The following is a 17621-nucleotide window of genomic DNA, read 5'->3' on the forward strand; positions in this document are numbered from 1 at the left end:
TCTGCATTTTACATATATTAAATTTAGTCTTTGGAAACAGTATTTAACTCAGCAACTGAAATTTTGAGCTCCACAGGATCATTATTCTATTTATAGAAGTTTCATGCGAATTTCAGTAGAAATGGATCTGTTCCAGTTTCCACTCAAGGAAAATGAAAGAGCCAAGCCTTTAATTTTTATATTCTTTCCCTCAAAGGAAGCTGTGCATCTTCTAGGGTTTTTCAGGGTATTATAGGTATCATTTAGTTGCACTAGCTTTCTTCTGAAACGAACAGGTTTCTCCGTGCAGTGAAAGCTCTATGACTCTGTGCAGGGAGATCAGAAGGGTTCCCTGCGCATAATGGGCCATGCTGCATGGATAGACCATACGCCCCCATTCTTACCTGTCGTCATTGCAATGGTTTTTGCATAACTTGTATACCCAACTGTGATCATAGACAACATCCTGCTATTCATGCAGACAGAAATGAACATGAAAAATATACAGGCAAGACACACTGGGAAAAGACAGTATTTATGAGAAACAAGAGAAGTTGACAAAACTAATATCTCTTCCTGTAAATGAGAAAGGGAACAGTATTTCCAAAACAAAAGTTTCTCAACTCAAAAGTGCAAACACCTTGAAGCAATCATGCTGAAAAGTTGGGGATGTAATGTACCTGGATAGAGAGGAAAAGAAATTCACAGGTAGCAGACATATCAGAGTTTTATAATGCCTGGATTTAAGTTTGCAAAATAAATTAAATAAGCTATTGATTGAGAGTAGGGTATAAGGAGGACTGGGTGTTAAGAAATTTCATAATACGTAATGTGTGTCCATGGATTGTCTTTCTTGCAGTGAAAAGTTTTTGCTTGATGTATCTTTTAAATTTATCTGGCTCTTGTCACAGTTTTCTCAACCAGAGTAAGGAACTACTTTATATCTAGTACATTCTCCCCATTAAGTTTCTTATGCACCCATATCAGGCTGCCCCTCTCACTGATAGGCTAAAGAAACTGAGATCTCTGTTGCGTATTCAAACAATGGCCTCAGTTCTTCAGACAATCTGCTGCAAAATATTGCTATTACCTACTTATTTTCACCTTTGAAAAATGCCTTAAATAGTAAAGAAGCACTATTTTGCTTTCATTTATACACGAGAGGAACAGTGTTCTTTGTTGGTGATGTGATAATAATGTTAGTAAATGTGATAATAATAATTGAATATTTTAATATTTAAATGTGATATTAAAAAAACGCAGGTGATTCTCATTTATATTATTTTTATTAAGTAAAGTGACTATAGGACATACACAAACCAAACCCACATTTTACTGCTAACTGGTAATTACACGGATTACATAGTACTGAATATTTCACATGCAATAATTATGTAATCATCGTGATATTCCCTGTATATAAATTTTATTAAATTGCCTTTTGGCACGGCATCAAATTTTATAATAAAATAAACACTTGTAAGACCTTATTTTTTTTCCGAAATTTTCTTTTTTTTTTTTCATGATGAAGGTTGCCCATCACCTGTAACAGTACATAATGACTACTTTGGAATGACTGAATTAAGTAAAGAGAATGATAGGAGTTTTTTAAATTGTCTGAAATGAGTATTTGATAGCAAGAGAAGAATCTCAAATGATTTTGTCATGATATTTGCTTAATATTAACCAGTCATATTTTTTTGTTGTTCTACTAGTCATATTGTATCATCATAAATTTGTAAACCATGACTAGAAAGATCATAAGAACCATCCTCCCTTTCTTATTTTTTAAATGAACTTCATTTCCACTTGGATGAAATACGGTATTTGAGAATCTCTCAGCTTCCAGAACCAGGAAATAAACAGAAGCAACTGAAAATCAATTCTCACATTTATCTTTGTTTTATTGGTTTATTTTGGTAATTATCTGTATGTTAAAAATATCAGAATAATCTGGCCTATGGCTTTGATAATTTTTACCACAATGCATTTCTAGACTCAAAGTAATACTTAGATATATTACAGTTATCTCCAAGCTGCATCTTGGAGCATAAGTTGTTTTGTAAGATTCCCTCAGTACCAAAAACATGCTGATGAAGAGCTTGAAAATAATAGTTTGTGAGTTATGTCATCAGAAGCAGATTTTTTTCCTCATATAAAGCTTAAGGTGATGTCCTTACATTTCCAGAAGTTGAGTAGCCATTATCTTTCAACATAATTTTTTGTCAGTCTTCCAGCATGTTATAATTTGCCTATTTTTGTTTCATCAATTTTGGAAAAACAAAAACAAAACAAAACAAAAAAAACACCTGAAAAATGGATTCAGAAGTGCTGTTCCCCCAAGTCTACCTACGTTCTGATGACATTCTTCTGTAAGAAACTTGTCCCCTGGGGATCAGCTTTTAAAATGTAGCATTCCTGTTAGTGGTAGTGTTGTTAGACAGCATTCTGTACCATTACATATTTTGAAACGTTTCTCTCTCCAACAAGATTAATGAACTCATGAGAAAAAAATGTATTTTGTCCATCTCCCTTGAGTTTTTAGACATTCTACAGCAAAGTGACAGAGCTTTTTGAAGAACTAGTAGGCAGAATTTATTAGTGTGAATCCAACAGAAGTATATTTTTATTGGGCCTCTTCCCAGGCATGGCTAGTCTTTGTGGCTAATGCAAATAAAAAGAGAATGGAATCTTGGAATCAGTGTATACACAGATATGTTTGACCTATGGATAGGCATCCACCATAGATGCTGACACCTAAATAATTGGTGTTGATCAGTTTTAACTACATTAAAACCTGGGTGACAACAAGTATCAGACGATTACCAAACGATTACTAAGAAACAGCAGTTCTGGACAAGTAAAAATTACAATTCATCCCTAGGTGGCCCTACAGGGGGACAGGCACAGACCTGGTCGCTCTGCGGCTGCAGGCCTGCCAACATGCAGCTGGGAGGAAGGCCTACCCCACTCAGGGCTGCTGCAGAGAGCGCTCAGGGATTCACTGGGATGGTAGAGATGAGGGATAGCTGCCATTGTTCCTCAGCAGCACATCTGTATTGGCGACTTTGTCTATGACACTGCCTTTTCAAACTGAGTTGATAATGCTAGTGTCGGTTTCAAGTAAAGCATGTGCCAGATTACAGATAGCTAGCAATGGAAGTTGAGAGCTGCTAATTGTGAAACTTGAGAAGAAAATGTGCACATTCCTTCTAAGGCTGCTTTTCGAATTATGGCCTTTTTATCCCAGAACACTGTGGGTTTCACTTCTATTCTCTTCCCACACAAAATGCACGAAGTGCACTGAGTCTCTTTCACTTGGCAGCTTATATATTGCACTCTTTGCAGGGACTGCTTTGGCTTGTTAAAATGTGCCCCATGTATTAAAATGAAATTGTCACTGCTGTGTGGTGCAACATAACATGGTTTGACACTAAGCGCCTGCAGCTACAGAAAACAGGCTTTTATTGCATTTATTCTTCCAGACAAGATTCTCTAAAGGCTCAGTGCAGACATTCGCTTAGTTAAATCTGAATGAAGCCAAAGTGAACAATCTAAGCTGCTATGTGCTCGTACAAACAGCCCAGCCCACACGCCATGCAATGAAAGCAGTGTTACAACGTAGGAATTACTTTTTTTAATGATTTGATCTGAAACAAACTGACAAAAGACTTGAATATTAATCAATTTCTGTTGCTGTTGTTGCTGTTTGTTTTTGTGATATATTTTTCTTTTGTGCGAGTGAGGTTGTCCATTTGAACTTTTACCGTAGGAGTCAAACTTTTGCTGTTAAGTGATGTGAGCGATGTAGAATGCATGTTACTCTTTCCCCAAAACGATGTGATAGAAAGAATGGAGGATAAGATAATTTTTAAAAGATCTGAGTAGTGAGATGTAAGAAATATTTATATTCGGTGGACTTACTTTGTGGGGAGTACCTGAAGGTAAGAAGTAGCATGCTGAAGCAGTGTTGAACACATTTTTAAACACTATTTTTTCTAAGAGAGACAAAGTGAGCGTATTGGTTTAGCTTTATGGTTAGTTTTTTTTATTCAAATTTTCTATACCAATTGTGTAGCAGAGTCATCAGACCACTCTGGACTAGCATACTGTCAGTTCACAAGTCCTGAACAACCTGTGAATTCCCTGATGAGGTATAGATATGGTTTAGGATTTGACCAGAGGCTTGGTATTCTTGGGCAGTTTGTTCAATAATGTATGTAGTAGTTCACTGTTAATGCTGTAATGCTTCAATTCCGAAAGTTATCTTGAGGTCACACAGAATGAATAGCGAGTCATTTCACCTGCTGGTATTACATACAAATTGTCTTTATCCAGAATTTGGCTTTATATAATAGGTACATATTCACTGCATTTGGTTTTGCTGTACAGCTCATCCTTGCAGGTTATTTTTTAACATTGCGATCCTTAATAATTGTTGCTTAATCCCCTGGGTTCTTCTACAAATCTTGTTGCTTCTTTTTCCCAACCCATTTGAAGTTATACTGGGTGCATGAGGAATCTGCATACAAGTCGTTTGCTTTTCCAGGCAGCACGTGAGAGCACAAAGAACGTCCTTGTTCAGAGAGATCCCTCAGAGCCAGGAGGGAGTTGCTCATTGACATTGCCGTAGCTCACACACAAGCCGGGAGCACAGCTGCAGGCTTTGAGGGTGACAGGTCCTCTTTACAAGCCATACTACACTGTAATGAGCTCAACCAGTTTCTGTGCAGAAGTCAGCAAGAACAGCTTTGAAGATTTCTCTCAGCATCTGTGCTTGTCCTTCTTTTTACCTTCTTTTCCTTTTTGTTTTTGCTGACTGAGCATTTTCGTGAAAGTCTAGTAACTCTTACTGCCTCTAATCCCTAATCCCACCCTTTTCTCTTTTCCAGAATGGAATCTACAGAAAAATGTGAAGTAGTAATTCAGCATTTTAATGGCAAATATCTGAAAACCCCACCTGGTCTACCAGGTAAGTGTAGCCATCATTCTGAATTGTAAAATTTACGTAAGAGTTTTGAATATAGAAGTGCTGGAATGTACGTTGAGAGTGGCTCATGTCACTGTCCCTTCTAAAGAGGTTCTACAGATTTACCTGGATGAAACCAATCATTTTTGTCCCATAATATTTTATTCCCTGCCCAAGTTCTTATATTCAAGCATTTGTGTCTGACAATTGTAGATGTGTGTATAAAAATCGTGTTGTCTTAGTCTGTTTCTCCCTCTTTAATGTGTATATTGTGTGTGATATTTTCCAATTAGAGCAAAGACTGCTCAGGTAAATGCCAGTGCTTTTCTAACAACCTAGGAGTATAACTAGATGAGCAACTGCGTTAAAGGCTATAGAATGACCAGAATTTCAGGTCACTGTAGCTTTCTATAATTTACAGTTACTAACAATAGTAGCAGCTTTTAGTACTAACTGAGGATAGTTCAAATACAAAGTGATTTTATACCATTTGTACTTGCCATAGTTTAATTAAACCTTGGGATTTTCTGATGATGTTCATAGAATACATTCAGTGGTGTGCCTCAACCATATCAAAAACTCAAGTCACAGCTAGTATACCTTCTTTTTGAAATCTTCAGCTGTCATCTTTATGGTCATCGACTGTAAAGTTTAGCAATCAGGTGCCTGATTCTTAGTGTTTGTCAAGACCTCCCCAAGGCCACAGATCTTCAAAGACTTCTCCTTCAAACTGCCCAAACAGCTATTTAGAGTTTCTGGCATTAAGTGAACAAAAAATCCTTGCAAGAATTATGCCCTAAGTAATCCTCTACTTTTTTTTTTTAACTTTTCATTATACTATTTCCTTTTTTGGTTACTTCTATTAAATTTCTCCTTATTCATTGCCTGATTCTTTATACAGAAGATGCACTAAATACTCTAATTAAAAGAGAGCCATCTGCACAGCTTCTGCATACAGTAATTGTATGCCACAATGTACACATAAATTGCAGTCAAATCACCTTCATGAAAGAGTATAAAGCTTTTAGTGCAAGCTGGAATACTTCATTTTTTTGCCTTCTTTTTCACAAGTAGTCACTGACAGATTTTCTTAACATCAGGTAACGTATGTTATCTGTGTAATGTACAGCAGACTCAGCTGTCTAAAACAACGGGCAAAGCAACGTAGGTAGAGACCTCAAACCTTTGGCATACTTTTCTATGTGCATACATTAAGTCACAGTTGTAATTTGTTTAATATCATAGCAACACCCAATGGAAGGAATGTGAACAGCAAGGCTTTGGGAAGAGCAGTTTCATCGTTAGAATCATGCATACTCCATGGTCACATTCCCAGTAGTCCCAGAGAGTTACACATCACTTATACATCACTTGAGTAAGAAATAGAATATTCTTACAATGCCTGACGCAGGAAGAGCTATGTGATAACAAATGATAGCTAGTACCTGGAAATCGTTATTTTATTTTTATTTTATTTTTATTTTAAATTAGTCAGGAATTGATATTCAACAAAAACAATGTGGAACATCAAAATAAGAGTCTTGATAAGATAGTGTAAATACTTATTCTTGTTCCAAGACATACAGTGAAGTTGAATGTTAATGGTTGTTAACTTTTGCTGCTCTCTCAATTAAGTACTCAAATCTACTCTTACTTTCTTGAAGAAGACTTCCAGATGGCAAAGTTGTCTCATATTATTTTCTCTTAATTGCAGTGCATGCATGTCACTTAGTTGCAAGGATTATCTGGGTACTGAGTATTTTAGAAGTTTTTATTTACCTGAGTGCCATTCAGATGTAAATAAAGTATAATGCAGCATGGAGTAAAGTCAGTAGCTGAACTCAACTATCCGCAATATGTTTGTAAGATCCCATTTTATCTCATTTTGGGAGGACACATTCTTTGGCTGCAAACAAAGATAATTAGAAATTATCGGAGTGTATTTGATACACATAAAAGAGAATATCTGCACTTCAGTATTAGTATAGGGCACTCTTTGAATCCATATTTAAAAGACTTCTTGTGTTCATTTGTCTTCCTCTTAAGAAGCCAGAGAACAAACACAATCATTTGAGCAGTTGGATCAATTCAAGTCATACTAGCCACTCATTTATCTTTGACAACTGCAAAAAAAACGTCAGTCCTAGTTTCTTCTTCATATAATTTCTGTTAGAACTGCTACTCAGCTTATGTATGTGTTATGTATTTGTACTTAAACTTCTTAGTAAAAACAGAAAAGTCTTGTTTATCAACCTCTGGGCAGTTGTTTAACTTCCTGCATGGAGAAGGCAGAAGAAACAATCACCTAGTATACTTGGAAAATCAGTCAGACTCTGAAAATTATCTTTCCAGCATCTCAGTAATTGACAGAGAAAGAAAATCATCTCTAGTTATTGCTGTGACCTCTTTATGGATTTCAGTTAAAACATGAGGAACCAGAGAACATTAGCGGAAGTATGCAACACTATCTATTATTAACCTCTATTTCTCAAGACATGATCTTACTGCGAGAGAAAGCTAATCAATCCTTTTAGGGTTAAATGAAATTGATCGTGTGTAGTCAGTGTGGATTTCCTTTTGGCCCAGCAGACAACTGTGAGCATCTTACGTTTTTGTCGTCCTTTCTCACCTAAGCTCTCATGTTTTAGTGCAAGCTTGTTGTCTAGTAACAGGTTGGATTAGGCGTGTAAGAAAAGTCATAGAATCGTAGGGTCATCTAGTCCAACCATCAGCCCATCACCACCATGCCACTAAGCATGTCATTCAGTGCCATATGTATCCTTATCTTGAACACCTCCAGGGGTGGTGACTCAACCACCTCCCTGGCCAGCCTGTTCCAATTCTTCACCACTCTTTGTGGGAAGAAATTTTTCCTACTATCCAACCTGAACCTCCCCTGGCATAACGTAAGGCCATTCCCTCTCATCTTATCACTATTACTTGGGAGAAGAGGCTGATCACCACCATGATATAACCTCCGTTTAGGTCGTTGTAAGAGAGCACACGTTGTAAGGTCACACGTGAGCCTCCTCTTCTTCAGACTAAACAATCCCAGGTCCAAGTTGGCTTGGCTGTAGTCTATTTTGTATTACCCTGCTTCCTATGGCAGTGGAATTATGGACTAGACAAACCACTCTGGCAGCTAGCTTCCATCCATACCATCTTCCCCAGTTGCATTCCCTAAGATGCAATGCTGGTGAGGAAATAGAATATATATGTCTGTGTCCATACACTGTGTTTGGAGGATAAAATATGCATATGTTGTGGTGCAGTTCTGCCTGATTATCAAGTCATGATCAAAGGACTGGAGTGGGTAGCTTCCATGTGCTGCTGAGCAGTTTTGTGAGCAAGGCCCCACAGCTTTGGCTTTCACAATGGGTAACCTGTAGGCCTCTGTTATGCTGGCCTGAAGTATACCACAGACATTCTGCTTTTCATGTTCTTTCCCATCTATTGTTTCCATGGTAAATGAGACGAAAATGTAGTTCATTTTCAGGTTGTTTTATTTTGGTTTGGTTTGGTTTTTTTTCAACTGTTATGTGCCTCGGCATTTGAGCACAAGCAGAAGTGGCACATTTAAGCTGGTCTAGACCAACAGTACATCAGAAAAGAGTAAAGCAGCCTCACTTGCAGTGCAGGCCACTCTGAATGCTCTTTATTCTGTGTGCGCCCAAGGCAAAAGTATATCTTTCTTCACTTTCTAACTTCAACTACTGTCTGTCATCTGAAAAAAAACTATAGAGCTGAGCAGTTGCAGCTTCAGACTGCTCTACTTCAAGCCAGTGGCAGTGGAAGGGTTATTTTCTGACACTCAAAACATTTTACTGATCAGATGTGTAATGGCTAAGTAAACTGAGCACTGTTACATCTATATTAGCGAATTATTCTTGCTAAGGGCGCTTGTCTGTCCAACTACTTGGCTTCACTCCATTCCAAAGGAATTGCTCCACTGTCCTGGCTGCTCAACTGATAGGCATTTCATGATGTTCAGTCTTAGAAATATAGTGCAAGATAATTGGTTGTCCCTTAAATAATTAGTTAGTATCTTTGCATTTCTTGCAGACTGAGAAAGAGCAATTGTCTCAAGAAATCTGCAAAACATCAATGCTCAGCAGACTCCATTTGAAGTTCATAAATATTCGGAGTAGCTCTTGGTTGATTTTTTAGTGTTTTGTTTTTGTTTTCCATTTATTAGCAGTGCTTTTTTGAGATAAATTGACCAGGGCCTAATAAGTTCTTTTTTTGTCCTGTTACATTTTTTTATACTCTGAAAAGTGCAGCCCCACATGAAAATAATTGTATAGTCCCTTATTCCCCTTAGAAAGAGAGTTAGCAAATGAATACATCATACCACAGCACTGTACATCTCAATCAAGGTGTTTAGGGCACTATTAATGATGAAGATAGCTCGCCCTGAGTCTTCCAATGCCATATCTCTTTTTACTGGTACACAGAGGACTTAAAAATGAAATCCTGCTAATCTATCATATTTCTCAACTACAGAATTCAAGTAAAAATGCCTAATTTTGTCAGTAACAACTTGATCTCTTTTTCGATGTGTGAAATTTGAGTGCAGTTTTTGCAGAGTTTTTGAAGTGTTCAGCTCCCAGTATACCTGGATGTCTTAAATATATATATATTTTTTTCTCCCCTGAATACATGCAGAAGCTTAACAAGTGCTTAGTTTGCTCTCTGGAATTTCACAGAAATTTGCCTCAGTTGTGTTAATTATCCATTATGCTTCTTCAAAGCATTTTCTAGTAATTGTAGTACTTCCTAAATTTCATTTGCTTTCTAAATACATTTGGTTGTCAGGGGGCTTTGGTCCAGTTCCTATTTCAGCAAAAACTTCTAGATTGTGAGACACAATCTAGAACACAATACATGCCCAAGTATCTTCTCTTTCTTCTATCTAGTCTACCTAATCAATCTGATATCAGTCTGATCTAATTACTTGATCTAGTGGTTGGCAATTCAGCCTGTGGCAGAGGGTTTGGAACAACCTTATGATCCTTGGGGTCCAAGCCATTCCATGACCACGTGATTCTATGATTCTTAGTAGCTCTATGTGGACTTTAGCACTAATTTTAGTGCCAGGTTCAAATGTCTGATAACCAGAAAGCAGAAGTAAACACTATTTTTGCATAGGTTTGCAAGAACCCCACAAGAACAAGTGACTGGCATTTTGGAACTGACCTTTACTTAAATAGGAACACTTAAACAGGGAAAAATGATCTGCAGTGATTCAGGTATATTTGTAAATACCTCAGGCAGGAAGATTGTACTTGAAATAATGACTAAAAAAAAATAACTAGTCATATGTTCTTATCTTGAAGAGGGCCAGAGCACTGCATTTCTATGGACTCATTTCACCAGAATGAACAGGTATTTTTTACCTCTTTGATTAGTTTCAGTATTCTCCATAGTCATCTCTTGGATTCTCTTAAACACAAAGAGTAAATTCACATACTTAATCTTTGCTTCAGAGAGGTAGACTTAGAACATGGAATTACATATTTAAGAGCTACGTTTTTACTAGGAGATCATGACTAAGACATGAGAAAAAACTATTTCAGATGAGGATTAGCTGTGTAATGGATGGAAGCATTTTTACATTATTTTTCTTTCTTTCTGCTTGGATGAACAAATGGTATCTTATATGTCATTAGTGATGATGTCAATTGTTTTTCTGAATGAATGAATTAACCTAAAATGTGTTGTTTGAGAACTTCTTAGCTCCTTTCTTTTAGTTTGCTTCTTTATCTTATTGTTTGTGTCTCTTGATCTGTATGCATAAAACACTTAAAAACTATTCCAAAACTGTATTCTTGGGGAGTTTACTTCACGTTATTGAGGTGAGTAATAAATTACTATAAATATCCATGTCTTTCTACCTCTCTTTGTATATACATGGATATGTATGTGACGTTTTAGACAAAACAAAACAGGAGTCAAAGGGAGAAACTAACTAGGTACTGGTTTGTAGTTAGCTAAAAACAGTTGTTGAGTACTACAGAGAACTTAAACCATGCTTTGCTAAGTTTGATACTGGTAATACTCAGTAAAGCTGGTTTAAAAAGATTATCTTATATATATTGTTATCCTCAGGAAGATCTATGTTCAGAAAAATAAAATTTCCCTCATTTGTATCTTCACTTTCTTTAAAGTTTGTGATTTTAATGTTATCTGAATCTTTTACATCCTCTACCTTCTGTAAATTCAGTAACGTAAATATTTTCATTGTTATCTGATGACTGCAGTAAACATCCTTCCCTACTATATCAGAAAATACGATCCATGTAAAGACTTTTGTAAAATGACTGTTTAACAGATTTTCTGTTTCTTTATCCTGTCTCCAATACCTGACTGTCATTTTTTTATGGAACTGCTGTTATCTTCAATTTCTGTGCTCTGTGAATGCATGTGCTCAGCTCATTGTTAGCAGAAACTTCTTTTACATCTTGAACCCTAAAAACATCCTTTTTAAGTTCTGTCAGTTCATAATCTTTATCTCTGACAGACAATCTAAGTCTCTAATGCCTTCCTTATTGTCCTCCCTAAGTCCTGGTGAACGACCATGAGGTCAGTGTAACTCATCCCACTTTGCACACCAGATGCTTCCCATGTCCTGGGCAGCGTGCAGGCAGCAATGCCCAGCTCAGGCTCCTATGGAAAACTGCTTAATGCAGGATGGCCTCTGTGGACTCCTTGCCTAGGTCACGTTAGACATTAGGAGATGTCTTGGTGCAAACGCAGCCATCAAAAAAGCGAGTCCCTGGGAAATTATTGTTTGATTATTCAAACATCATGTAACAATTAAAACCACATAGACTTTGGCCATAAAAATAGGCTTCCTTCCCAAAGAACTATAGGAGGGATATTGAATTAGTAGAAAATATACAGCCTGCTGCTTCCCTAGGTAGGTCTCTGTGGCTGGGTTTTGTGGCTCATGAAGGTATTTGTGGTGTGGCCAGCCTCATCAGTGATGCAACTTTGTTCTCCTTCTAGTATTCAGACAAATACAACTTGACCTTAATCCAACCTGTATATACTCTTAAGTTATAGATGTCCATTATTTTATGACTTCAGCTGAAATCAAGTGTTCCTTGGATTGTCTCCTTCCTTTCAAAGACAAGCCTTTAAAAGTCAGAAAATATTTGTTTTGATCCTTACTATTCTTAGGAATTTCAAATGTGTCGTTTCTGATCACTGAACAACAGAGGTTTCTCCATCTTTAGCTCCTTTCTTCTCTTTTCCAGAGTTATGTTTATGTAACCAGTTGTTCTTGCTGAGCTGCCATTCAGGTAAATGCTTCTGGTTTCATATCACACATTTCCATGTCTTGCTGTAAAGTTCCATTCCTGATTTCCTAGATTTTTTTAGAATTTGAAGATTATATATTCTTTAACGACAAAGGGATACTTTCTAGGAAAAAATCCCCTATCCAATCAAACCCTCATCTCATTTCCATTTAGTTCAAACAAACTCTCCCTTTTCTAGCATGATACAGAATTAGATATCTATGCAGTAAAGCACAGTAGCTGGTATATATCTATTTCTCAAAGAAACGTGAGTTGGGCTAATTTGTATTTCAGACATTAGGAGGTATGTATTAGTGCTAAATCGCATAGTTTGGGCTCTTCAAGGAATTCGTGTGAGAAAAGACTTAGTACCAAGTTTGTCTAAGACCTGGTTTTCCAGAAATACGTAAAGACGCTGATGATGGGGAAGGTCTAAAGATCTGATGTGGTACATATTTGTCTTGTTTTATTTATGCTGGTACTGGTCTGTAAGTCCTTAGGAAAAGAGCCATATATTTTTGAATTTAAGTAACTTTATTATGAAATGCTGAGTTTCGTAATCTGACTGTATAATTAAAGAGAAATTCTTTCATACATTTTTTTTTATTACTTTGCATCTGGAAGTAACAAAAATTCTTAAGACCAATTTGTCTGCGGTATTGTAGTAATTCATGTAGTGATGTACAAAACAGCATTACTGTAGTTTGGATTAAGATCTTTGGCTTGGTTTATAAGATTGAAGTTAGAGAACAATATGGCATATAAATGAGAAAAGATCATTCTGGTTTTTATTTCTTTCCTTTTTTTTTTTTTCCTGTCACAGTGTCACCTGTCAAATCTTTCCTAATATTTCCAGAAGCCTGTAGCATAAATGGAGAACTGCATTCTTTTATCATTTGTAATATCTAGTGGTAATGAACTGTGTCACAGTTTATCTAAACTAATTTTAATGTATACATTTTTCTTTTCACCTCAAAGTGAATTTTTGCTTTGGAGAGTGACTATGTACATCTAATGATTCAGCAAATCTCTTCACCTTATATGCAAAGACAGATGTATCTGCTGATGGGCAAAAAAGACTTTTCTACACGATATACCACTGTATAAGCAACACAGCTGAGAGCAGGTGCACTGAATTCTATCATGCTCATATGTCAGCCATAGAGGTGTTGACAAGTTTCTGGTGCAGGGACAGCACTGCTCCTTGGATGCACTTGGAAAATCCAAGACCAGACAAACGAGTTGCACAGGTGTTATAGCAGGCAAAATTTATGAGCCAGAAAGATTCACAGCTTGAATTTCAGATTGCACAGGTCTGAAGGGCTGGCGATTTAAAATAAAACAAAACAAACAAATAAAAGCATGCAAATAAGAGCATGGAACATTGTAAACTCATTTGTACATGATTCAGATTTCAGGGAGGAATTTTGTTTTCACATCAACTCTGGCCAGCAGTGGCAAAACTCCTCCTGTTTCTTCCCCTTGGCATAACTTCTTCTGCATTACTTTATTAGTCCCTTCAGGACAATTTAAATGATGGAGTACATCTGCTTTGCAGGCCCTCCTGCTGCAGTAGAGTGTTGTCACACCTGTGCCAACTAAAATGCTAACTTCAGCAAGGGCATCAATCTAGCTGAGCACAGGATAACAGAGGCTAACCTCCTGAGCTAACAGTGTGTTATGCTCAATAATATCCAGAAATCAGTTTGTGTTCTTTTCTTCTTTGTTATTTTTTTTTTAACCAAGGGGAATTACTTCCCTTTCAGCTCCTTTCTTGCCTCATTCTTCCCTCACTCTCACTTTTCCACTAGCTTTCAAGTCACATTAAACGTTTTGAAATTTGAAGAATGGATAAGTTTCAATCAGAAGTTTCAGTCTGAACCTTTGCCCTGTACATTCCAACTAACCTGAAAACAAAAGTTTTATTGAAGCTTAAAAATGTACAAGTATAAGATCTTTGATCTACTGCTTTGGAGGTCCATATTTCAGCTAGAAGTGGAAGCCTCTGGGACTGTCCTTTTCAGATATCCCAATAAAACTGGGGCATCGATTTTTTTAGTCTATTTTGGAACACTACTTTAAATCAGTAAGCACCCAGGTGATGTGCACCTGGTCCCTGCCACTTACACCACTCAGCAGGGACATGAATGATTCTGCCTCTGAACACATTGGGGTGGCAGCTTCACAGAGGTAGTTTTCTCCATCAGGGCTGTATGGTGCATTTTCTCCAAATTCTTCTTTCTAGTTTGTGTAGATGTTTGGTACTTGTGTCTTTAGTGGGAAAGGGAAGAATATATAACAAGAATGGGATAGTCTGCCTTCCTGGTCTTGCCTTTCTGCCATTTTCCTTTTGTCCTTCAAAAAATAAATCCTTCCTTTGGCCAGGGGAACACTGAGGACTCTGCTGCACAGCTCCCACCTCGAAAGCATGAAGTGGCATGAAGTCTCTCAAGTAGCGCATAAAGATCTTTCCCTTTGTAATTCATTCAGACAAAAGAAGAGCTTATCACAACAGCAGTTTCCATTTGTTTTGAATACCAGGAGCATCTTGCATAATTGAAGACAGTCTCTGCCTCTTTTCCTCCTCAAATAGTACTGCATAACAGAGAAAAGCCATTTAGCTGGAAACTGCTGAGAAAACTGATGTGTAACGTTTTATTTGATTTTTTTTTTCCCACTAACAATGACATTATGATGATCAGCCATCTTTAGCAGCTGCAGAATCCCAATTTCTTGGCCATTTCTGTTAGTCTTTTTTGTCTGAATGGAAGTGTTTGATCATAACATCATAGAAAGGTCTTTCCCAGGTTAAATCACAGGAACTTTAAAGAGGCAAAACAGCCTTTATTTTACTGTGACTGCTACGGTGTCTGTGATGTGCCTGCAATTTGCCTTCTACAATGTGAGAAACATCAAGAGGGAGGGGAAAGGTGCTGGATGTCTGATTCTATATGCATCCTTTTTGTTAAAGCTCATTAAAACAGCATTTTGTATGTAGCATTTCTACCACCACCCTATATATAATCCTTGAGTATACAGTATTTCTGAATTGCTACTGTTCAGCAAACAAGAAAGAAAAGAAAAAAATGAGAGAAGGGAAGAGAAGTGATGCTTTAGCATTGATTTTATTGGTATGATATAAAAATGTACTTTGCAAAGAGCAAGCTTTACCAGTGTCACTGCATGTAAGACTTTCATCTTCAAAAAATGCAAATTTTAACCCTTCCAAAAAAGCTAACCAAAAATGTTGCAATTTTTGTGGGTGTTCTTCACCTAAAGTATTACCTTAAGTAATACAATTTTCTTCTTCTGCTATTGGGTTAGTGATTATACTTTGAATTGACTGAATATAAGCCTTAATTTTTCCCTTCCCTTCCCTTCCCTTCCCTTCCCTTTTCTCTCTTTCTCCAAATACCATAATCTTGTGATGGAGTATAAAGTTTTGGAGTTCAGAACTGTTATTTACACCATTTTGATGTGTAGTTCCTATTCAAGTTAAGAAAATATGACCCAGCAGCCTACTATATCCTTGTGTGAATTTCCATCTATAAAATCACCCAGTGCAGAAGCACCATGAACACCATCTGCCTTACAGTCATTAAGTATCCTTAATGCATTTTTTGTGATATGTTTTTCATTTTTCATTTTTGTACAAATACATTTTGCTTACCTCTAATTTCAATGAAATGCAGTCCTTTTGTTCATCGTGTGGCTTTGGTGACTGGTCTTGATACTGTCTACTGGACATTTCATCCAAACTGGGATTTAGCATCAGTGCTAAGAAAACAAAAGACATACTAGGGACAGTAGCAGTTCAAGATGGAAAAAAATAAAGAAAGTGAGCGTGACTGAATTTTAAAAGTTTTTTTTTCCAAGACTTTTCTTTATTTATTGGTTTTTGGCAAGTGGGCTCCTTGCTAACCCTGCAGTATCTCTTCCTAATATAATACCATGGGCATTTTTAAAGTAGTTTGAGAAGTACCTCAGTCCTATTAAACTACATTAGTAGTTAGGTATTGAAGTATTTTAGGGGTAGTTGAAACTGTTCATTCTTACTGTTAGTATTACCAAGTATATGAAAATTAATATGTCAAATCAGACTGTCAGACCTGGGCAATAAAACTGTTTCTTTATACGACAAAAACAATTTAGAAGCTCAAAGCTTACATTTGTTGCACAAGAAAGATCAACTCTTAAGATCAGGAAGAAGATCCACCCATCCTTTAAGTGGAGCACTTCAAAAAGATGTTAATTATATTGATTTTGATAGTGGGTTTTGTTCTGCACATGTTTGTCTCCTAGGAAATACATGAGGACCACCAACATACTTCAAACAGACCCCCAAAAAAGAGCAGTCGCCACATAATGGTTTTCAGTTACCACTAGTGGAGCTGAATCAATGGTTAATTTGATACCTCATTATAATTTCTCATGACTGTATCCCATACCTAGCAGTGAACATGAAAACCTTTCTGTCTGATTGCTGCACATCTTTCAATTAAAAAAGAAAAGAAAAAAAAAAAAAAACAATAACAACAAAAACAACACATACATAATTATATTTATCATCATGTTTCTGGCCCTCTGCAAGAGAAGAGCAATGTAGGAAGTGACTAGCAATAACTGCTGTAGAAAATGACATGATAATCTAGCCTTTTTTCCAGGGACGTGATTAATCTGGAGTAGTCCAGTCTCAAACTGAAGACTGTAACAGAGCTCTGCAGTGGCCTGTGAAAGGCTGTAGCCAGCACAAGTGCATTTAATAAAATTAAATGTAGCTATCGGGACTTACAACCAGCAAGCAGGAAATCAGAATATCACACACTGTTGACTGTGGGTCCATCGGCAGTCGATGTACACCACTGAAGGCAGATGTAGTAAGGAAAGATTATTCAAGGGGAGAGACAGTGCCAGGTTAGTTAGGATATAAGTCCTTACACCACACATCTGAGCAGAGAGATTTTTGTTACAGACCATAGTAGAAACTTCACGGTGCACACTTTCTGTGAGAAAGAAGCAGCATTAAGAACTACCATAGATTTGTCCTTTGGTTTAATCCTTATTTTGTCACTTTCCAGTGGTTTTTTGCCTGCGTCTTTCCTGGTGTGAACAAGTTTAATGTGCACAAGCAACTGCTGGAAGAAGAGCTGACTGCATGCCTCTTTCCTTGTTGCTGAGCACCTTGTAGAGAGTGCCTCCATTGCTGAAATTCTTCCCAGTTCCAGACTGCTTGGTGCAGTGTGTCTCCCTCGCAGCTAATGCTGCCTTGCTGTCACCATCTTTTTTATGCCAACATTTCAAAGACTTCCTTCCTGGGTTTTGAGCCAACCTCAGCTGCACTGACCTTGTAAATACAGTCCTGCATCTGCACA

General features: G+C 37.1%; 1 protein-coding gene across 3 annotated transcripts in view; it reads left to right on the forward strand.

The window, feature by feature from the left end:
• Positions 1-17621, forward strand: part of RBMS3 (RNA binding motif single stranded interacting protein 3) — a 600418-nt gene that overhangs the window by 457109 nt on the left and 125688 nt on the right. For 2 of the 3 annotated variants that reach the window (XM_031553946.1, XM_031553947.1), the window contains exon 7: positions 4872-4951. In XM_031553946.1, coding sequence (XP_031409806.1) covers positions 4872-4951 — 80 coding nt within the window. Of the gene's footprint in view, positions 1-4871; positions 4952-12207; positions 12253-17621 lie in introns of all 3 variants that reach the window. The other variant, XM_019616531.2, reaches the window with a different exon arrangement.

The sequence above is a fragment of the Meleagris gallopavo genome, chromosome 6 (genome assembly GCF_000146605.3).
Source record: "Meleagris gallopavo isolate NT-WF06-2002-E0010 breed Aviagen turkey brand Nicholas breeding stock chromosome 6, Turkey_5.1, whole genome shotgun sequence".
Classification (NCBI taxonomy): Eukaryota; Metazoa; Chordata; class Aves; order Galliformes; family Phasianidae; genus Meleagris; species Meleagris gallopavo.